Source organism: Apteryx rowi, unplaced genomic scaffold, assembly GCF_003343035.1.
Source record: "Apteryx rowi isolate R43461 unplaced genomic scaffold, aptRow1 scaffold_266, whole genome shotgun sequence".
NCBI classification, from domain to species: Eukaryota; Metazoa; Chordata; class Aves; order Apterygiformes; family Apterygidae; genus Apteryx; species Apteryx rowi.
In genome coordinates this window covers 80,463-103,876 of record NW_020449041.1, presented here as the reverse complement: position 1 = coordinate 103,876, position 23,414 = coordinate 80,463, and the positions used below count along the sequence as shown (strand labels likewise).

At 39.6% G+C, this 23,414-nt stretch overlaps 1 protein-coding gene across 1 annotated transcript in view; it reads left to right on the top strand.

Annotated features, from left to right (window-relative positions):
• COL6A6 (collagen type VI alpha 6 chain) overlaps positions 1-18,823 on the top strand; it is a 61,442-nt gene extending 42,619 nt beyond the window's left edge. The window contains exons 24-38 of the mRNA XM_026068009.1: positions 567-629; positions 2,035-2,097; positions 2,546-2,596; positions 6,288-6,323; positions 6,463-6,525; positions 6,845-6,907; positions 9,175-9,210; positions 10,036-10,072; positions 10,653-10,664; positions 10,777-11,264; positions 13,836-13,926; positions 14,564-15,235; positions 16,053-16,146; positions 16,383-16,654; positions 18,583-18,823. Of these exons, the coding sequence (XP_025923794.1) occupies positions 567-629; positions 2,035-2,097; positions 2,546-2,596; positions 6,288-6,323; positions 6,463-6,525; positions 6,845-6,907; positions 9,175-9,210; positions 10,036-10,072; positions 10,653-10,664; positions 10,777-11,264; positions 13,836-13,926; positions 14,564-15,235; positions 16,053-16,146; positions 16,383-16,654; positions 18,583-18,755 (2,214 nt within the window). The 3' untranslated portion in view covers positions 18,756-18,823. The remainder of the gene's footprint in view (positions 1-566; positions 630-2,034; positions 2,098-2,545; positions 2,597-6,287; positions 6,324-6,462; positions 6,526-6,844; positions 6,908-9,174; positions 9,211-10,035; positions 10,073-10,652; positions 10,665-10,776; positions 11,265-13,835; positions 13,927-14,563; positions 15,236-16,052; positions 16,147-16,382; positions 16,655-18,582) is intronic.
• The last annotated feature ends 4,591 nt before the right edge of the window (positions 18,824-23,414 follow it).

The following is a 23,414-nucleotide window of genomic DNA, read 5'->3' as shown; positions in this document are numbered from 1 at the left end:
GATTTAAGGCTAAGGTATGATGAAGTTGTAACTATTGAATGCCTATTGAGTGCTGATCTTCCTCTCACTTGTGTGATGCTGGTGATTTTGGGGCATTATTTTGGAATTACACCAGTATAACTCAGGATTGGAATGTGGCTGACTCATCCGGCCTTGGGCATCTGCTTCAGTCATGTAACAGTGCTCATGCTTACACAGCCATTTATATATTTATATATAACAGTATACATTTATGTATAACAATATTCATATTGTTTGTGCACTCATGCATGTCTATTCACTATCATACTTAAACATCTGTATAGATGGAAAATAGCATTTATGTCATACTTAGTAATATTTTGGGAATTTTAAAGCAGTCATACAGAAAACAGAAAATAACTGGAATAGTAGCTTGGCCCATAACTCTTACTATGGCCCTCAAAAGCTTTGGGGAAGTCTGTTAATGTGCTAGATGTCTATTCTCATACTATAGCAATTGCAAGTGGCAATGAACCCTTGAGGTGCGTGCAATGAGCCCTTGAATTTTTCATCATGCATCATTTTACTGATATTTCTGATTGTAGGCTAGTCCGGGACCCCCAGGCCCACTTGGCTCTGTTGGGAAGAAAGGTGCAAGGGGAGCAAAGGTAAACTTTTTTAAAGTACCTAATTGCAGCAATCTCACAGCATCATTCATTCAAAAATCTGACTAAAGAAGCATGAACCAAAATTTGTGATGCTCCTATGGAACATGTGAAGAATAGTATATTTTTATAGGCATTTTTAGATTGTAAGAGAGTGATGTGCTCAAGGTAAACTTACAGGTGTCAGAGCTATACTAAGAGATTGCTAATGCTACCATGACTGCTGTCCTAATTGCTTTTGTGGCCATGGTTCTCACTGGGGCTTAGCTTCTCACAAAATGCACTCGGGATATGGCAGTGCAGGCCCCTGAACTTATTTTATGATTCCTAGACTCTGTCCAACCCATGGAAGACATGTACCAGCTAATAAAGTTTAGCTGCTTATTTTAACCTTTTTCTTCAGAAGATTCTTAATCAGTCCAAGAAGTCCTGACTAATACGATGTCTATTACACAGGAATTAATATGTTGAAAATAACTAAGTCAACATGAAGTTAGACAAAATGACTTATAAAATTAGGTGGTCCACATTATGATTCACTTATTTGTAACACACTTTATCACTTGCTTTCCTTTCAGTAATGTGCRTTTGATATGAGAGACTTACTTTATTAACTAAAACGGACCGATTTTAGGTATTGTTACATCTAAGAACCTAAAAGGCATAACTAATACCACTTAACTAAGCCTTTCAGTATCTCTGAAGGATTATTACATTCAGTGTGTTATTACCTTTAGTGACAAAGAGGTGTTGGAAGGTACCATAATGATTGCCTGAAAACATGTAGTGAAACAGTGAGAAAGGTGGGAACAAGCACAAGAATTTAATCCCTGTGTCTTTGGTGGCAGCAATAACAAAAACTGCTTCTTACTGGAATAAATCAGAGTCTGTCAAGTGCTCCACCATACACTCCATTTTCTCAGTCTGGCTTTGTGCTGTTTAGTTTTGGGGTTCTTGTTAGAAGAAAGTTCATGAAGGAAGGGAAAGGCAAAAAAGGAATCCAAGAAAAGAAAACTTGTGAGAGAATTAGGAGCACAAGCTGGACAGACTGCCTGAAAAATGTACTCTGCTGTCAACAGATTCTTCAGGCTGGTAGAATTCCTACTTCCATTAATATAACTTTTCTCAGAAAATGCTCTCACCATTAGGAATCCCTAGTAACAGTGGGATTTTTATTGAAGGAAGACCTGTGGGGTTTAGCTGCATCAGTGCTCAGCACATTCTGATTTGACCGGTGCTTTCCAGTTTCACCTGTAAGAACCCTCCATCAAACATGGTCTGTCGCAGAACACTTTTTGTCTATAAAAGGTGTGAGCACACTTCAGCTGAGCAGACAAACTCCCATTTCAGAAAGAAGAATGATGCTGGATAAGCCAAACTAATGGTTTTTGTATTTCAACTGTGACAGGGTGAGCCTGGTGACCCTGGAGAGAAGGGTGTAGTGGGACCAGCTGGACAGAGGGGCATGCCTGTGAGTCTTTTTGTCCTAATTCAGGGCTTCTGTGGTTTAACTCTCATCCAGCTGAGTCAATACAGTCCATTCCCTCTTCTTTTGTTTTCCCTCTTTGGTACAATTAAAATTATTTTGCATTTGGTTCTCAGTTTCCTTATAGACGCCACATTCCTTGTGGGTTAGAGAGAATATCTTTCCACTCAGATTCTCTATGACAGAGGGAGAATATACCAGAGGTAGGCCATACAGTGGAGAGGAAGCATGGTCTTAATCCATGTTTTCTTTTCACAGCTTTTGCCACCGTTTGCCACTGGTTTTAGACTGTGTTGTGGCAGTTTGCCCTACCTCATCAGCCTAAAGAGGCTGGGCACATCATTGTAATGGGAGGTTTTTAGGCCAGGAGGGAATCGGATGTAAATCTAATCCTCTATTAAAATCTAACTGATGGTATATTCACCCTGTGCAGGGCATGGATGGCAGAGGTGTCTCTGGTCCTGAAGGGAGCAAAGGAGCAAAGGTGAGTTTAGAGAGTCAGAACATCTCATAGTCTCCATTCTGCAAGGTCATTTCTAACATGACCATCCATATTCATATCCGTAATGAGAATTATACCCCCATTCTGACACTAGCAGATGATGATGTCATAACTTGAGAATGACTGGGAGGGACCTGCTCTCTTGAGAATAACCTTTCTCTCTTACTCTTTCCTCGGACAGTGTGTATGTGCATGTGTGTAAGCATATGGGGGCAAAGTTGTATTTTTCATAGTACAACTTGCTTTCTACCCACTTCAGTCTAGACTAGTCTAATTCAGGCTAGCCATTCTTACTGGTAAATGTGGGTGTGAGAAGGCCACCTTGGACTCTTTCACTCCCTCTTTTATCAGAGGAGTGATTCCCTAACTGCCAGGATGGGAGGACATCCTTGCTGTTTTAATGTAAAATACTCATCCTTGTGCTCATATGCTCAGCAAATAAAATCTGGGGATTAACCTCTGAATTAATTCTTATTTAGAAATTCTCATCATTCCCTTCACAGCCCTGAAAAAAAAACAGTGAAATGCCAGTTCCTCTAAAAACATACAAGAATCCAGCTAAAATAAAAACTACACAGAAAGCATGGGCTCAAAATCAGTTATAACTCCACAGATATCTATGATTTGAATGACTCAGTCAGTGACCCACAGTAGGTTAATGGTTGATCRTTTGTATGTTTAAAACTTCTATCCAAATATTGGTAATTAATTTCGGGCTTGGGAAGGAGGATCTAAACAAAATGGAGCTGGTGCCATTGTCTACCTCAGTTTCTTTTGTCTTGGGAGGGAAAAATCCCCCATCATTTTGTAATAGTAATTATATAAAATACATAGATACATAAAATATTATAAATAATTATTTATATAAATAATATAAAATACAAAAATACATAAAAAATACAGTGACTTTTCTTCTAATCTTCATTGCTATTAAGTCTGGAAAAGAAATGTAGACTATGAGCAATATTTTCTGAATTCCCACTGTGAAAACAATGATTTCTGGATTTGTTACACTAAACCAGATTGAGTAATAATAAAATCTGTAAATAGCTGGATAAGTGTAATTGTATATCAAAACAATTTACATATTCATGGAAGAATATTTCAGTTTTAGAATGAGATTTGCTGGATCTTGTCTTTTTTATGGGAGTGCTAAAGAACTTTCTCATTAAAAAATAATAAACAAAATTWAAAAAAAGGAAAAGAAAGGAATAGCTTCCTGAAAAATATAGCCATTATACTGGTAATAAGTTGTGTGTTAAAATGGTAGGGCTGAGACTAGCCAGTCAGTATATGTGTGTAATCACTGCACTTTGATTGCAAGCAGGTAAATAACTTCCAGGACCTTTTCTTTGCAAAATTTTCTGTGTGCAATTACTTCTTTCTGTTAAGAGAAAAGAATACTTAACATTTCTTACTAGAAATACCTCAGTTAAATAATTCATCGTTTTTTTACAGGCCTTCTGTTGTTAAGTTGAGCTCTTATTAGACTGCTCATGACTCCACTTGAAGTGACTCCTGGAAATTTGGAATGCATTTTTGTTAGCAGTTAAATATTCTATATCCTGATCCTTGCTTACTCATCTACATTAGGAAGTGTCATGGCACACTGAGAGCCAACTACTTCCTAAGGGAGCCGGGAGCCCAGCATGATAACGAGGCTGGCAGAGGCAGTGCCCTTGTCGACAAGGGTCCTGTCCCACCACCCCCAAGTGAGGTGAGCAGGGCAGGCCTGGGGATGGCAACCAGGGTCAGACACAGCCCAGTGTTTGCTGGGCAAGTCCATAGTGATGGGCTCGTCCAAGGTCAAACTGGGAAGTCAGCTTGACCCGGACCCTGTGGGTCTGGGTCCAAATCAGTGCAGCCCATGGCCAGTCACAAGTGTGGCTGTGAGGCAGCTAAAACTCTAGCTCAGATGGGGGCCAAGTGGGAAAACCTCAGCTTAGAGCATGCTAGAGCATGCTTAGAGCTAGAGCATAGACATGGGGGTTGGCCCTGACTGTGGCCTCCCTGCAGCGCTGTCTGGGAGCTTCTCCCCACAGGACATAAGCTGCACTATCCCTGGGTCCAGGCAGTCAAACCACCACATGGGATGGTAAGGATGTGCTCAGGCCCCTAACAGAAAGTTTCTCTGATGTATTTAGACATGATTTTGTTCACAGGTGTGAAACCTTGCATAGACACTCTCTTTTTTTTTGATTTTGTCTCAGTCCCTGATGTAGTAACTTGCCTGGAACTTGGAGGGAAGAGCAAGAGAGGGAAAAGTTTGGAAGCAGCACCAATGTGTCAGTCCTAGAGCAAATGGTCAGGATGTTGGTGACAGCTGCAATCCCCCTTGCAAAGAGCATGGAATCCTTTCCTGTTGCATGTGAAACAGAAGTGGTCTGGCAGATATCATCTGAGGCCTATCTGTTTTACTCTACTTTTTGTGGGAGAAGCAGAATGCTGCAGAAGCAGCAGAAAAGATACAAGCGCTTCCCAGCAGCCTCTCCAACTGATGAGCTCCTCTTTCTAGAATAGCTCATTATTAAAGTGACTCTTGATACTTCTTGTTATCCAAGGGAAATACCTAATCCCTTTTCTTACCTTCTTAGGTAAACCTTACCAAAATTTCCTCTGATGGAAGAACTCCACACGTTACACATATGTTACATACCAGATCAGTACTTTTAATCTCTTGGAATCTCCCACTTGTTCATTTTGGGGAACATCCTCCTTGTGCTTGTTTTATAAGACATGAGGAACAAAAGTTTCTTCTAAATCTTCTTGTCATTATTCATGGTTTTAAAGGATTGACTTATATACACTGATGTATCTGCACAAAGTTTGTCAGAGCTTGAATTTAAAGCAATTAAAAAAAACATTTTACCCCAAAATGATGATCCAGAAAAAGTTGTTTTCCACCTAATAATTAAGAAAAGAGCCTTTAAAATAGTCTCTGTAAAGACTGCTGTAAATTACACTCTCTTAAGTCCAATCTGGTGTCTATGTGCATGCAAATTTCTGTAAATTTTAGGATAGAGTTATGTGATAATCTACTGAGCAACCCTTGATTGTTTTGCGATGTTTGACAACCATGGCCGGTTTCACGGGAGGGAAATCTTGAAAAAAAGGACGTACATAAGCATTGTGAATTCTGCTAGTTACTCTAATGTCAAGGAAAAATATACTTCAATTCTGATTGATCTTTGTGGGATTTCTGATATTTCTCATACATAAGCAAAGAGCACACCAAAAACCAAACTAACTGAAAACAGTTAATGAGTAAGTGACTTCTAATATGCCATCAAAACATTATGGAATCACTGCTTAGTATGGAGGGTACAATGCTTTGAAACCACGTTTAAAGACTGAGTTCTGAATGCTATGTTGTAGTCATGATCGCTGAACCTGAATTCTACTGTATTTTACTAGGAGGCATAAATAAGATTTGATAAAACACTTATTTGAGAAATGGCAACTGTTGGAAATTCTTAAAATGCTCTTGCTTTAAATAAGCAGATTAAAATGGTGTCATCTGATGATAATGTAGGCTTTAGAAGTAGCCACTGTAACTTGAATTGACTGGAATGCTAAGAATAATTTCATAATTATTTTTGAATTAAAGAGATCAAACACTAAGGAGATCACAAAGTCCTAGATTCTTATGAAGTCTTTTCATATTTTTTGGCAGGGAGAATCTGGATTCATCGGATATCCTGGTACAAAGGTACAAGAATGGGCATATGTTTGCTTTCTTTGTATGTTGTTTTATTCTTGTTTGGAAGGGCTTGTCAGCTTTTCTGGTTTTGTTTCCTTCCTTTTTTTGTTGCCTTTCCTATAAACTTCTGGATTTCATTAATTTTTAGGGAGAAGAGGGGGATCCAGGTATCCCAGGAGCTGAAGGACCCAAAGGAGTTAGGGGTAGAGGGGTAAGAATGATAAACCTGTTAAGTCTCTGAAGAGTTCTATAAGGAAAGTCCCCAGATCCTGAGTGTTTGCTGAACAGCAGAATTCTGAAATTGGTTCCAACTCTGACCTTTTTTGCCATATCCTGGGCAAGAGGTCTTGGAGAGAATGCAGGTCTAAGTCTTTAGAGGTATTCATTGCTTTCTAATAATTTGTAGGAATAATAGTCCATCRTTATGTAAAGGCAAGATCCAGCTCACAATGATAGTCATACAAGCTTTTCTATGCTGAAAATCTGCCCGTGTGAAGCAATTAAAAATAAAATCAGTGTTTCTATTTTAGGGTAATGCTGGCACACCAGGTTCCCTTGGAGATCCAGGGGACCAAGGGCCACCAGGACCTGTGGTAACGTATTTGTATTTTTAGAAAAAGGGAATATTAAATTTACTCTTAGTTTAATGGCATATTTAATAATGCTTCATCTGATAAAATACACTTAATCAGCCTGGCAGTTGTATAGAGCTACATCTTGCCTGTGGATGTGTATGCACAAGGGCACCTGCTATTGGAACTGGAACTGTATTGATATAACGCAGGCCAGAACCTCATCCACAGTATTTGGTGTCATCTTTAGGCTGGATAAAAATCTAATTAAAAAAGAGAATACTTTAAAATGTAAAACAGGATTGTTTTGCTGAAAGCCAATACATTTTTCATTTAAAATGTGAAACCATTTAAAGTTAAATTTGCAATTACAGGCACCTATTTAAGGCTTATATTTACTGTAACCTATTAATCCTTATGTACAAATGTATTAATATGCTTTCCTCTGGTATCTGTGATCTGCGTTTTGTACAGCAAAAAAGCTGTATTTTGTATGCCAGCAGGGGAAAGGACCACAAATGTCAGCAGGAATTCGGACTAACCTTATAGGCACTTTAGAAAATCCCTGTATGTGTCTATCTTTATCTTGCAGCAGTTTTTCAAATCCACTCCATGGTGCCCAGAAACAATCCCTAACATTAATTGTTTCTTTGTTAAACTTTCTTAAGCTTACTCATTTAGTTTAAATATGGAACAATATTGATAATAGTATTTTTACCTGTATAACATGGCCCACAGGATACATGCAGCTTATAAAATAATTTTTTTGTCCGTTATACTGTGCTGGTCAATGAATATATCTGGCCCACTTTATTTTATGGTGCTGGGCACGAGAAGGGCCAGGAGCTGCAGCTGGAATGAACTGCCCTCCCTGCTACTTGGCTGCTCACCCTCCCCTACAGTACAGGCAGACAGCCCCTGTGTGCTGACAAGCCAGGCAGCTGCTGGCCCTGCCCATCCATGCTCCAGGAAGTCCGCAGAGAGATTGCAAGCTCAGGATCTCCTCTTCAGATGCAGACATGGGGGGGGGGGGCTTAGAAGGTAGGGGCTTGAAGGGATTATTGTAGTAGCAGTGCATGAAAGGGGGAAGCGGGAATGTTGGGAAAAGTGGAAGAGAGAGAGTTGCGGGAACAGGTATAGGTAGTAGGCAGGTCCAGACAAAACAGGCTTGTTTTACCCATTCCTCCTGTTATGATGCATCAGCTATCAGCCGTATGGTTATTCRATACGGGTCATATCTTTATGGCTCAGTCACCACTGATCAGCTGCTGCAAACACCATTCATTAAGGCTCAGGCAGTTCACAGTTAATTGTTGCTCCATAGTACTAAGGCAGAGTTGGGACATGCTGGGAAACACAAGAAGAAAAAGGCATGGAATGGCTGTGATGGGGCTGGCAGAAGGAGAGGAGAAGAGATGAGGAAAGTTGAACTCAGGCAAGAGATGGAAGGCAGGGGGGAATGGAGGGTGAAGCAACAAGTATGGAGTTGAGGTTGTCATTCGGGGAGGTGAAGAGGTATATGATTTTGGTAAATTGTGTTATCATGGTATGGAGGGATTAGCTAAAGGTTGTGGGATGCAGAGTTCAAGTTTTTCTGGTGTACGGTACTGCAGCCCACCTGTGAGGAGGTGGAAGTCTTCAGTGGCCCTGCCGCCTGGTTGAATTGCACGTGATGATGAAAACACTCAAGTTGCCTTAAAAAAGAAAAGTTATTCTTGTATTTTATTTCTGTTACAAAGGTCAAACAATACTTTATTTTGAAAAAGGATGTTTGGAGTACTGGCATTCACACACAGCTCCTGAAGAGAAGGCTGCAGAGTAGCCAAAGCCAGCTAGACCTGCTGAGCAGTTGTGGTGGGTGTAGGGTTTGCAGGATTACCTGAGGCAGAAGAACTGTGGGGATTCTGCCCTGTGAGAGGAGTGGGCAAGAAGGCCTTTCAGGGGCTGAAAGGGACATAAAGTATAGATAACTGAACCACAGCATTTTTTGCTAGCAGAAGTTGCTGACTAGAAGGAAGATCCAATTCCTAATGATATTGGTCTTCAAGAGCAACAAATATTGAACATTCATAAAAAAAGGAAGGAAAGCCCTACTGAGAAGTAGTCTGCACCTATGTCAGGAACAGGTCCACAGAAATCCATGCTGGTGACGACGTGTCCCCACATTTCTAACTCAGAAATGGTTATCAGGGGAACACTGTATGCCTGCATTTTCTTTGGGCTTCAGTGCCGTGATGGAAATACATTATTAGAGGCTGGTTTTCTGGGCGTGTTTTAATTTATTTCAGGGTACCAAGGGACCAAGAGGCACCATTGCAATGGAAGTAAGTAATTACGTTAGAGCTAACGGCACACTGCATGGAATTAATGGTTTTAGTTTTCTTCCATTCAAAGCATGGACCTCAATGAGCACTGTTAACTGTTAGAAAATAACATCCTTTTCAAATACTTGTCAGCATAGAGTGGATCATTCTGCTTGTAAATAATCAAGGAATGAGAAACAATTGTGAGCATGGATTTATTCCGTGTCCAAACTTTTACAGACTATTTGACTATAAACATTCCTTTCTCTGTTATTTCATTCAGATTAGTTTACACACCAGCTCAGGCTTAGGGTTACGTTTTACTCTTACAAAGGGTGGCCTTTCCTCAGCCACAGCTGTTTTCACTGGAAATAGCAGGGCAGAATTTCTCCAGAATCCTGATCCCCATATAGGATGAAGATGCCTGAGTAAAGGCTTCATCTAACCCTTATGTGGACAGTTGCCTGCAGGCAATACTGTTGTAAATATGTTCTATGTCCTAGCAAGTTGCTTTAGAATTTCCTGCCCGTTTTCCTTTGGAGGCACCATTGCCCTGTGACCTCCTTGTGACCTTCTAGATCAGATTATTGCATAAAACAAAAAGTGGATAAATGACTATTTCATGCTCTAGGGTATTGTTAAGTGTCCACAGAGCACGTCTGAAAAAACCTTAGTTTCTGTAGTAGGAGAAGAGCCTGAAGTCCACTGTACTATTTGAAATAGGGAGGAACTGAGATGTGTGTTCAGGCACTGGGATCTGATCTTTAGCTCAAACCAATAGTAAGATTCCCAGCCTGGGATGGACTGGGATTTGCCACTAATTGCTTTTTGGTTTTGCTCTTGCAGCCTTGTGAACTTGTGAATTTTACACGAGAAAACTGCCGTAAGTAGGGAGCATCTTCTTTTATCTCTGAATCCATTTAGTCACCATTCTTAGAGGGAATAGCCTCCGCTGGAAACCCTTTAGGCTGGTAGGTTGAATCTGGCTGAGGCTAAGGGTGACTAGTAGTCGTTAACTGTGATGGTGGTTCAGCAGGTATGTAAGACAAGCTTACACTTTTTGCTCATTTTTCCTGTCAATTATGAAAATACTAACAAATTTCTCTGGTCCTCATTTAGGCTTAAATTATTTTATTATTATTATGCCAAACCCCCTTTGGGAGAATCTGTGAGGGAGAGAAGACAGTATTTATGTATCTCCTCTGTTCCCAGTTTGGAGTGTTCATTCTCTCTCAGCCTTCTCTGCTCAGCAGAACCCAGAACAGTCTCTTTAAATCTCATTCAGTGAAACTGCACTATTTTGAGTATTTGATTGTGGAGGAGGATGGTTGTACCTAACTGACAGATTCTGATAGTTGTCTGAGCTGTGGATCAGGCTTTTTAATGAAAGCAAGGGAATATGTCACTATTTTCATGAATATGAGTGCAAAATAATTTATTTCGTCTCCATCTCTCCATTCCAGCTTGCTCATCAGGTAAGCCCATCAGACCTCTCTATGCCTTTTATTTCATGGACTTGAAGAAAAAACCAGCAATGTTTGAATTTTGGAAAGGCTCTCACACTGAATTTTTTGTTTCAAAATACAGACACATGTCCAATTTATCCAACTGAAGTGGTGTTTGCCCTTGATATGTCTGAAGATGTTACTCCAGCTGCATTTGAAAGAATGAGGAACATTGTCATGTCTTTGCTTAGGACCATTAAGATCAGTGAAAGCAACTGCCCAACAGGCGCTCGTGTCTCCATTGTGTCTTTCAATACCAACACGCGCTATCTCATCCGATTCTCAGAATTCCAAAAGAGCAGCTTGCTGCTGCAAGCAGTCCGGAGAGTACCGCTAGAGAGATCCACTGGAAAACGTAATATTGGGGCAGCCATGAGGTTTGTTGCAAGGAACGTCTTTAAACGGGTTCGTCACGGCATCCTCATAAGAAAAGTTGCCATATTTTTTGCCAATGGTCCATCGCAAGATGATGATGTCATCAGCACAGCTGCACTTGAGTTGAGTGCCTTGGATATCACTCCAGTGGTTATTGCCTTCAGTGAAGTGCCAAATATCAGGCGTGCCTTCTCAGTAAGTAGATTGACTATARAAAATTGAAACTCTCAGTGAGAATCAATCATCTATTTGCTTAATAGCTATTAGTATTTGGTTAAAACATGCTCTCAAACTAGTTACTTCTCCAGGAAAAGTTTAGATCCTATCCCTTATTAGAAAGAGGTATGTTAAAACGTACTATTTTAACAAAGGAACACTGATTCTTTCTGCACATGAATTATTTATGACTAGTGGTTTTAGGCCAAATCATGTAATTTAAATAACATTGAGTTAATTTCAGTTTGTTTCTTATGCAGCATTCTTTTCTGATGTTGTGACATCTACTATTTAATTACCAAACCGTGGCACTAGTTTCTAGGAAGTCTTCCACTATTACCCAATAGTGGAAGACTTCAAGTACAGGAGTTTATCTTCCCAAAGAAAACTAAATTGAACAAGACCCCTTTCAATAGCTACATTGCCATTAGTACAAGAGAAGAAATAAAACCTTTTGTTTTATAATATGACTTCATATAAAAAAGATATTAAATAGAAAAAATACGTATTGCATATTACCAGGAGCCAAAGGAAAAAAATCTAACTTTCTTTAAGGTTTGGTAGTATGTCTTCCATGTTCTTTCTCTTCAATTTATTTTTGGATCATCTGTGCTCAGTTTTAACTTATTTTAAAGTAAAGTTTCTTCCAGCTGCTGTTTCTTCAAAATCATCCTTGTAGAAGGAAACTGTATTTACTTATGTATTTACTTATGCTTAGCCTGCACCAGGAATGTTCACACTGGCAGGATAAGGCAACATTAATTCAAAGGTTATAAATTTTACCCTTGCTGTAATGCTTTCCAAAATGAAAGAACATACAGGTTGGCAAACAAACAGAATAGTCCCACTGTGAAGTGTTAGCTTCATCCTAATTTACTGCAAATGTTTAAGACATGTTTTTTTATTCCAGGAATCGCACAAGTAAACAGCACAATTATAAACAGCCCATGAACATGCTAGGGAACAGAGGAATATTGGGCAGCAGGAGTCTGGCCAGCTTTAAAGCAAAGCTGAGAGCAGCTGTTGGACAAGGAGAAAGGCAAAAAATTCACTACCTAGTTCTCTTTTATGATGACAATGGTGGCATGGCAATCAACCTCCCCCTGCCACCCAAGCAAATAAAAAAATGCTTTTTCTTTTAGATGGCCTTCTGCACTTTGCAGTTCAGAGGTGGTTTGGTCTTCATGATGTTTCTCATTATACTGGCCTGAGATACTTGCTGTCTTTGGTTAGCTTGCTTTAGGAGTCTCAGATTATAGATCACTTAACAAGTCATCACCAATCTTAATTCCTGCCTAATCTAGGATCTAGGAAGAACAGAAAGACAAAGTATAAAAATGACTGTGGACAGAGGACTTAAGTGCAACACTGTGCAGAAATACCAGAGCTAGCTTTGAATGAGCTATTACGAGTATAACTAACTGCCTTAATGCGATACGCTGGCTAATGAACTGTGCTAATGTTGTGCTCTATTTCAATGCACAAGGACTAGTGTTTATCACGATCTCAGTAAAAAAGGCACTCAGATTCTGTAAAGTAGCTCTGAAAAATGCCATTTGTTGGAGCTAACACCATAAGGAAAATGAGGATAGTACAGATAATTTTACGTCCCTTCAGACACTGGGAACCCCAAGTTGTATAGCATCAAATGGGCCTTCAGTCAGGCACAGCATGCCTTGCAGACCCTGTCTGTCAAAAGATTACCTTACATTTGGTCTTTTGAGCTCTTATAGGATTTTCTTAAAAGAAAAGGATTCTATTAATCATTTCTACTGTCAAAGAGAAGGTTCACATGAGAACTTGTTGCTGCACATTTAGATAAAGACAAAGTCATGCAGGTGGTATAATCATTAGTGCAAAGTGGGAGCTGCCTTCAGGCTTCTTCCTTACAATTAGCTGGCTAACTCTACCCTGCAACACAGGCCTGAAGGCCAAGCTATAGGTGCAACATAGTGCAGCAAAGCACAGCACAGGCCTGTGCCTACTCAGGTTAACTGTTATGTGGATCACTAACTCATCAATGTATAATGGTCTTCTGGTTAGGATCACTACAGCTGGCAGAGATATGTTTGCATTAGCAGCTGCACTAACCAGCAATCTCTGTGGCACAGTGTGGAGATAAACCTGTAGGCATGAAGAGATTTCCTTACTTGCCAGAGCAGCAGAGGAGGACTATGGAAAAGCCTAGAAAACCACTATCATGACTGCTAATACAACTTCTTAACCGCAAAAGCTTCTAAGCTTATCTGGGTGCTGATGTATTTCTCGAAGAGATTGATTCTGTTGTTTTCTTTCCATTCTCAGTGTTTAGATTTCTTCATACTTCAGGTGCCAATGTTAATTCCTGAAGTGCTCCAGGGCAACCAGAATGGCAACTGGAAAAGTCTTCTGTGTACCTGTTTGATATTACAATAGCAGTGAAACCCCCAAGATAGGGACAGTGGCTGTTTCAGCAGAAAAATAGTACAGACATTAAGTATTAAGAACTGAGAAAAAAAGATCTGTGTTTTGGGTATATAATGTTACTTTTGTGTCTGCTTTAAAACACAGATTGATGATACTAGAAGATTTCAGTTATTTGTTTGGGAAAGACAACAGAGTGAAAGTTTGGAGAACATCACATATTGTACYCTTTGCTATGGTAAGACTTTTTACAAATTCCAGCTGTTGTATTGGTCTTTTTATCTTTTCAATAACAAATCCTATAGATTTCATTAAAATAATTCTTCTGGGCAATATGGATAGAAAGAGTTCAAAGCTCAAAAACACAAAAGCTGTTTAACTGGTTCCTGTCTCAGCTATGCAAAATGAATTATTATATTTGGCATTTTCTTTATAACAGAAATGCACTTAAAATAGCTTTATGGTTCTGGGAAACCAGGCTCATTTACTGTAAATTCTACATTTTGAAGGGGGGGAGAAGCTGCTAAATGATAATAATATTTAGGAAAGATGAGCAGTTGTCTGAGATTAAAAAGAGTTTGTTTCAGTGTCCTTTGTCCTGTTTAGATTTCAGTGGAAGAAAATTACTCAAGGGAACTCTTATCTCTTAAGTTTTACTTTAGGAACACTTTTTGCTCTCACACCTGAGTAATTTCCCATCATATCTCAAAACCTTATTCAGCAAGATTCATCCATTGTTTCTTACAACAAAATTTCTGATTGCCATATTGAATTTTAAATCAAAATTTAAGAAGTAAAGTAGAGTTTTCTTTCTAAACCATTGCTTTTGTTGTACTCTTTAAATAGTTTGTTGCCTATTGGCTCTTCTTCTCTAGATAAATGCAAACCAAGTACGAACTGTGAGGTTCCCATTCCTCCTCCTGTTGTGATGGATCTGGATATCACTTACATCATGGACAGTTCTYGCAGTGTCAGCAGTGAAGAGTTTCAGAGAGCCAAAGACTTTGTGAGCAACATGCTAGATCAGTTTGTCATTGCCCCACAGCCAAGTGAGACATATGGAGGCACCAGAGTGGCACTGGTGCAACAGGCTCCCAGAGGCTTCCTGCCTAACAGAAGCCAAAGCCCCGTGGCCCTGGAGTTTGATCTAGTCACATACAACAAGAAAGATTTGATGAAGAAACATATCCAAGAGTCTGTTCACCAAATGGAAGGACCATCAGCCATTGCTTCTGCATTACAGTGGACAGTTGAAAATATATTTTTTAAAGCCCCCAGGCAAAGAAAGCACAGGGTCATATTTACAATAGTTGGAAGCAAAACTAGCAAATGGGACAGAGAGAGGCTGAGAGAGATTTCACTTGGAGTCAAGTGCCAAGGATTCACCTTGTTCACTTTAGCGCTTGGCAGTGATGTGAGTGAGAGTGAGCTGACAGAGCTGTCCAGCTCCCCCACAGAGCAGCACTTGCTGTCGTTGGGCAGGGTTTCAACATCCGAGATGGCATATGCTCAGAGGTTTAGCCGGGCATTCCTAAATCTCCTACAACGTAAGTAGCATCCAACAGGGTTTGCTTATGTTATGAAAAGAATGAGAAATGCTGTTTAGACAAAAGTAGTCTGTGCATCCACTGTCATTCAGTTTCTAGTCATAAACTAACTAGTTGGTCTTTCATTTGTAGTTCACAGCAGATGCTAGACACTAATGGAAATGCCAGTAACTGCAGAACAACATTATATTTTAATAGAGCCTTAGGCCAAAGTCTTACAAAAATTTTCCCCATTAGTTTGCATTTAATGTGGGGCTTAATTGACTCCACTCTTCAGCCAAGAAACCACAATTCTGTTCCTGAATTAGGCCTTCATTCCTGCTCTGACTAGTGGCAGGTCCAGATTTACTCAGCTGCTAGTGCTTATTTAGGTTTTTTTTTAGTTCAAACATCTAGCTGATCTGGCCTTAACGTCTCTTTCCTGCAATTATTCCTCCTCTGTAGAGCAGAGAAAGAACTTCTGAACTTTCCAGGACACGCATATACAGGTTAGCAGTTATTGGTTGCTTTGAAATATATACAAGAGAAACATGAAGAATGAAGATGTCACTGATTTGAAATCCCCATCAGAAGCGCATACTTACAGGCACCAAAGTTTCTACGGAAGGATAAATAGTGTATTGCAAAGTAATACCACATCTCTTACGTCGTTTTCATTTCCCCGGTCATAGTGCCAGTCCTTGTAGGTGTCATATGTTATTTATTTGAAGGATACATATTCCACAACAAAAATTTCACATAGTACTTTTTTTATCAAACTTACTGGGATTTGGAGGACTTTAAAACTCAGCTGTCACTTCTTGTGCTTTCCCCATAGGGGAAATGAACAGCTACCCTTCTCCTGAACTTCAAGAAGAGTGTGAAAACTTAGATCGGGGAGACACGCAACAGCAAGTATCTGTTATTGAAAGGTTTGGAATTGCCTATTAAAGTTATTCAGTGTGTATGGGATAAAACTGTGTATTTACATTTATCTCTCAATATAGAATTTTCTCCCATTGAGTTAGTAGTTACATTCCAACTACCTTTAATAGAAACAGTATCAGGACCAAAAAAGTTTTTCACAGAATTCAGAAGGAATGAACAAGATGCATTTTTCAAGGCCTTACTAGTGCTTAACCCTCCCTTTTTTTCTCCTCCTTGGAAGGGTGCCTTTTCCTGGCTCAGATGAAACTGGTTACAGTCATGGTTTGGAAAAAGTTGAAACAACTGAAAATAGAGTCCTGGAGAAAACTATAACAACTACCACAGAACTTGGATACACAGTGTCAAAGACGGGATATGATTATGAGGAGGATGAGTATTTCACACAAGAGGATGCTAAAGAAAAAAAGCCACAAGAGTATGGAGAAGCTCAGGAGGAGAATGAGGAAAACTTAGAGGCAACAGTAGAAACTAGGGCTGCCTATAAGGATTACGGTATGATTTTAGAGCATGAAAAACTCTTTGAATTCAATAGAAAGACTCTCAATTGCAAAGGGCTCATTTCAATGTTTACTCAGTGTGAAGCATGTCCATTTAGTAAATATTCCAAAGCTTTGTGCTGCCATGTGATCGTATTCAGTCCAAATCTATATACTAGGAGTTTGTAACTGAAGGCAGAATTGTAGGTGTCATTTAGATTTTAGCTTTGATTTACAACTTTTGTTAATAATGTAACATAAATTTGTAATCTCTTTTACAAAAATAGCTGATGATATTAAATCACCTAGTTGCACTGTAATTACTGAGTTACTCCTGCTCCTAACTCAGTTCAACATGGAGGAACTAAGCATGTCTCTGCTACAGGCTATTCCTGCAGGAGGAACTGGACCCTCCACTAGATGTATCCTATCAAAAAGATATTCTTCATGTTTTTTACCTTGCCTCCTAATTAGGCATATTTCTTTGCAGATTTGCCATTTATTACAGTAGGTACGGTAATCTGATTGTGAGCTCAGTTCTCTCACCAACATTCCTTTAGCACTATCAAGTGTTGTTATTGTTTAGACTACAATTGTAGAGAATTTCTGTTGAAAAATCAGTGGTGTCTGTATGACTTTTGGTGTGCTTGCTCCTCACTACAGCTCCCATCCCTCTGTTTTTCATCTCTCCCCAACCAAAAATGATTCTAAGGACACTCTGGTAACTCCATCCCTGATGAAAGGGCCAATGCTTTTGCACAGCTGTTGTAATATCAGATCTTTAATTAAGAACTGATGTACTTCTGGGAAGCCCAGACATCCACAGTACATGACTGACTTCCTTGACACATACGGAATTGGTCTGGTGTTGGCCTAACTTCATGTGTACCATCTTGAATCAGTGTTCTCCATTAACCAGCGCATGACCTCTGTGGTCACATAGAAAATTCTGTAGCATGAATGTATGCTACTGTTCCCACTTTGCAAATAAAATGTTTCCCATAAGGTAACAGGCTCATTGCACAGGTGTTGTGCAACATTAGCTGCTTAGAAGACAGGTATAAATAAAAGTTCCCAATCTTAATTTGTAATTAGCGCCCCTAAAGTTTACTTCTAAAAACATGTAGCACAGTTTTGGAGCTTTCCTTTCCAGAGATGTACCTTGTATAGATCTACTGATTGATTTTCTTGTTTTTCAGTTGAGTAGGAGGAGAAGGCTGTGTTATTTTAAATCTCTAGGCTGGGTAGTTTTCTCAGTATTTTGCTTTCCTTCTTTTGCTTTCCTTTTGATGTCCTACTCTTCTGACTTCATTTGAATAACTCTGAATTCACATTGGTGAAAGCTGATTAGATCCTTACTCACTGAATAGCAGATTGCTACAAACAGTGCTACTTTCACCTACTTTTTGGCAAATTTGTACGATTTAACTCTATATGTCTCTGGGATTTGGCTTAGAGACTATCATGAATGATTTAGTTTTCTATGTATGCTCGTTTATGAAATTTTACTGAAGGGTACTGGGATAAAAACTTGGAATAAAGCAGAGGGATGTTCTGAAAAGGTTGAAGAGCAGTTTGTGCTAACTTCATTTCACTAGTCCCTATAGATGAGGCATAATCATTTTACAGTAATTTTAGTAAAATTCTACGTTAGAAGACTAAACACCTTTTAGTTTTTCTCTTTTTCATTTCTGTTTATGCCACTGAAAATCTAGTTGTTTCAGTAATTCCTTCTGATTAAATCAATCAGAGTAAGAGGAGCCTCATGGCCACCCTCGCACTGTGGGTGTGTGGGTGGATACGTAGTGAATCTTTGTAAGACCTTGAACAGACTACTTCTCTCATTTGCCAGTTTGCACTGAATGTTACTTTTCACTGAAATTCCAATGCTAAGAAGGGTAGTTCTTTCTTTCATTGACTCTATTTCTTATTTGCTTTTTCCAGATGCATGTGACCTGCTTCAGGATAGCGGAGGATGTCAAGATTATGTTCTGAAGTGGTACTACAACAAAGCGCAGAAAACGTGTGGTCAGTTTTGGTATGGGGGCTGTGGAGGCAACAAAAATAGATTTGAAACACAAGAAGAATGTAAAGTCTTGTGTATAGAATCTTTCTAGCGCAGAGACAGTTAAATTACCTTAATTCTTCAGTTACACTATCAAGATGATGGGGAGAAGGGCTCAAAAGGAAATGCTTAACACTAACTACTTGACTCCCAGATTTCAGGTGAGAGAAATACTTAGCAAAGTTTTTATCTAGTAACTTAATAGTGAAAATAAAGTTTAAACTATTGCTCGGTTGATCCAATGTAAAAGAAGTGAGAAACTTGTTTTCATAGCCAATAGTGTATTGTTTAAAAGGAATAAAAATATTGAAATTTGACTTTCTTCCATAAACACCAAAATGTGCACTTTTTAAATGTACTGAATAAAATAAAATAATACCTCTTTTTCATGAAATAACATCGGATGGAAGAAACTAATGTCAAAATGCTTTGATTCATTTGCTTGCATTTATCCTGCTTAGAGAAAGTACCAAAAAGCATTTATCTCAAAGGACATAAAATTGCCAGAGCTTACTTCGCACTGATATAGAGGATTTTTCTACCATAAAATCATTCTCAGCTGCTTAATTTTTTTTCCAAGTAATCCAACATGAATAAAATCATTCCTTCTGAAATGTGTATGCCATTAGTTCTTCAAACAGATGTCATCATATTTTCATAGATTGGCTCTTCATCTCATGTAAATCAGCATTGGTCCCTTTCCCTTACTGCCAAAGGTTAGGCAAGTTCATCCATTTTAGACCATTAGATTTTGGTGGTTGTTCTTGAGGGAAAGAAAAAAATCCCAAGGACATTTTCTGATTAAAGATAATTAATGCAGTGCCCTGCAGCAAAGTGGGACTTAGCTGGACTTTCACACTCTGACTTACCCAAACTCTGCTGCTGCCCATTCTACAACTGTAGAAGCCATGGTGCACTTAACTCTGTCACCTTGGGCCGCTTTGTAGAGGTGGCTGTACTCACCTAGAGTACTATTCTGCTTCTGTGTTTGTCTACAGTAAGGTAGATAAGATATCTCTAAGAAATTTGCATGGGCTACTGACCAAGAATTCCTAAAAACAGACTTTTAGGGAGTCACCATAACATACACGAACTTGGATTTCCTGAGCTGTGATTTCTCAAAGCCTGGTGCTTTTGGCTGTCACCCAGAGGGAGCCTGTTGTGAGGAATGACTTTGAACAGAGTGGACTCTCGTGAAGCCCTGCCAGCCTCAGAGCCATAAAAATGCTGAACAACTCACTGCTAAAGGAGACAATGCCACCCTTAGCTCAGTTGAGGAAGGGTGCTCCTTGGTTTAAAAGTCTGCAAAATGTCTCGTGGGTTACTGCTACTGACCCAAACTGTGGGTGAGAATGGGGTGAGTTGTTGAAGCTTATGGTCTTTCACCTTGGGATTTTCTTGCAAGTGACAGAATGGAACTGCTAAAATTAGCACAATGGCATAGAAAATATTCTACTGTTTGTTTCTATATTTTTACTACATTTGTGACTAGGAAACTTGGTACTTGAGGAGGGCCACTTAGGTTTCTGGTTGGGGGCTAGAGCTGGTCTAATAATTTTGTCAAGGAATAAATTGAACCTGGGTTTGCTTTTTGCCACATTATTCACAGGGCTTTTAATTTTGAAGTGGTTAATATTGCTAATTAAGTGCTATTTTCTGTTTGTAATAGTTGGCAATAGTTTCTCTCCTCTTTCAAAAGGAATGGCTCCCTCCCCTTAAATCAGATGTACACAAAGGGAAGGAGTCTGCCTTTGTTGGAGAACCAGGTTCAGTTTTTAACATGAGACCCACAAAAACTCTGTCTCTTGGTGGTATGATCTCCTTTTGTTGAGATAAGTAAATAATTCTCTTAGTTGGAAAGTAAAGGTCAAAAATCAAGCATCTCTGCCCTTGTATCAGAGGCAGTTGCTGATAGCTGAGGTTCTTCTCTTCTGCTCAAGAGACGTATAGTCCCCTGATGGATCTCAGCTGCATGCAATCCCGCTCTTCCTTTCAGCTGGCTCTTGATATCTGGGGCTAGTTAGTCTTGCTGTTAGCTCTAAATCCTTGTTTTTCATTCAGAGGAGAATCTTGGTGTGTGGATCCTCTTTCCTTGATAAGGAAAAATTTGTATGGCTGTGTGGGCTGACCTGTTCATGCTTTCTACACACACATCTTCCACCCCATTACCTCAGACAGGCTGCTTGATCTTCTTTCTGGAGCAATGCAAGATAAGACAAGCTAGCTGGTCTTTTTGAGGAATGACCCTCAAAGCCTCCTAACCTGGTTTTCTTTCTTTTTTCATCCCTGGCATAAGTCTCCTGGGCTCTTCTCCAAAGGGAGGAATATGCTAGCTACCATAGGATGTTTTGGGTTCTACTGTCTGACCCCTTTCCCATCCTGCTGGTTGTGTCAAATGGTCCAGCAAGCAGCATTTGCAGGTGTTTTTTTTTCCTATTTCAGATATGCTGAATCTTATAGAAACTTCAATGGGTGCTTAAACTTCAAAACATTGGTCTAGGTAGTGGAGCACCTAGTATCTACATTTTTTTAACTCTTGATATTCTTTTGGATTGGCTGTGGCATAAATGACTGCTAGAACTGTAAAAGGATCACTGGTGTATGGTGTGGCATGTAGTGACTCTCCCCATGTTAGGGGATCCCCTTCTTCCATCCCATCCCCCAAGTGCCTTTGGGCAGCCATGCTTACACAGCCTGTGCAGCAGTATGCCTGCACACTCAGCTGGCTTCARTTTCAAAGCTGTTTAAATATGTTAGCCCAAGGTCAGTGTGCCCATGAGAATAAGCCCTGCTTTTTTAAGACAGATTAAATAATATAGGCACAGCTGCCCATTACCAGAGCAACCTGCCTTTAGGATCTGAGCTAGAGGTAGAATTTGGGGTATGACTATTTGTACTGTGATATGACTATCTGCCCTGAACTAACATCCTTTCCTCTAATGACAACACTCTTCTGGAGATGTACATGCTGCTCAGTTGCATGGATTAAGGACAACCTCTCCCTGCTCCCTCCAAAAATCCTCCCAAACTGTAAAAGAAAACAGGTGAACCCCTCAGAAGTAACAAGAAGTAGCTTCTTATATGGAGGCCTTGTTTCAAGAGCCAAGTCACTCACTTAATTGCAAATCTGTTTATAAAGCAACTTAGTTTTGCTATAGTAAGCCTCTCTGATCTTTATGCTTGTTTGGGCCCTTGTTAAGATAGCCTATAGTTAAAAGAGTGCGAGAATGTACATATACTAAATTTAATCCCAATACTGTCATATTTCAATCCAAATGCACATATTCATCTAATCCAGAGTAGCTGAATTTTCATGCCTAGATCTCTGGAAGTAAAGGTGTTGAACAGAGAACAGCCATTCCTGGGACCAAAACACTTCCTGTGAGTTCCACTCAATGAAAATGAGTAAATATAATGCCCTTGCTTATTTGTTTGTTTATTTTTTATAAGGGTGATAATGCTGTGAAAATGCTCATAATCTATCATTAACTTGTAAAAGGTTTCTGATTGCATCTTGGATTAATTTGAGCTGCTGATACATGTCTTAATGACTTTAATGGGACCAGACCATTGGAGAGAGAAAAGATCCAAAGCACATGTTGGAGGGGAAGCATCAGACTTTCTGGCTATGTTTTATTTTCTGGCTTCTATTATAGTGTTTGGCTGCATATGCCACATGTGAATTAGCTAGCTTTTCTAATGGTAAGGAGCTCTGCTCATCTAAAATATATAAGGGGTAAATTTTGCCCTTTGTAACAAGGCTGGTACATAGCCTGCCTATAATATAAATCCAGTGTGTATGTGTAAGTCTTGTGTTCTTCCTCTTGATACAGGGTGAATGCCATCCTGTCTTGGCAAGGTGCAATATAGGTGCAGAATTGTAATAGGAATGGGAGTATTGATGCAGAAGTATGGTATTTTCACTGACCCATACAGCCTGGGCATTTGCAGAGTTGCTGGTAGGGGCTGGCTGCCCTTTCCCAACATGCTGCAGTGCAGCTACTGCTCCTGTGGGAACGCTTTGCTAACTGCCAAAGTATACAGCAGAAGCTTATTTTTGAACAGAATGGGAGGCTAGGTCTTGTAGAGACAGGCTGAAACATCTTGCTGTGAAAACAAACTAGCTCTTGTGATCAGAAACCTTTGGATTAGCAGTGGTTTGTGCCCAGTTAATTGGACACAAAGTCTTTACCTGTGCATGGCAGTCAGGGAGCCCTTTTCTCTTTACCACAAGGGCTCTCAGTATTTTCACTTCTTCTGTCTCATTTTTCCACTCCCCCCATACCCATTTCTATCGTTACTTTGACAGCCTTAACAGATATTTAGTGCTACACGTAGTCAAGCAAGAAGCCAGGGGAGAGCCTTACATGAAGAAGAGGACGTTTCTTAACAGTTTGCCAGGGGCTTCCTATTACACCTGCTGTTAAAACAAGCTGTTTCTGCTCCTTTAAAAGATTGGAGACCATTCATTCTCTATTTGGGGCTTTCTGCTTTGAAATAAGCTTTATCTCTTCCTCTTAAATAGGCCTTTTCTGCTGGGCCTGAGGCCACAGGTTGCATGTGTATAGCAGCTTGCTGCAGGAGGTAGTATTTATTTTGGTTTGGTAGGGAAAACATTTGAGCTTGTCCTGTGAAGGAGGGTTTCTGATGGAGTAAGCTGACATTTATAATCTATATCAGGACATGGAGAGTTTCTGCATTCATTTAAAAA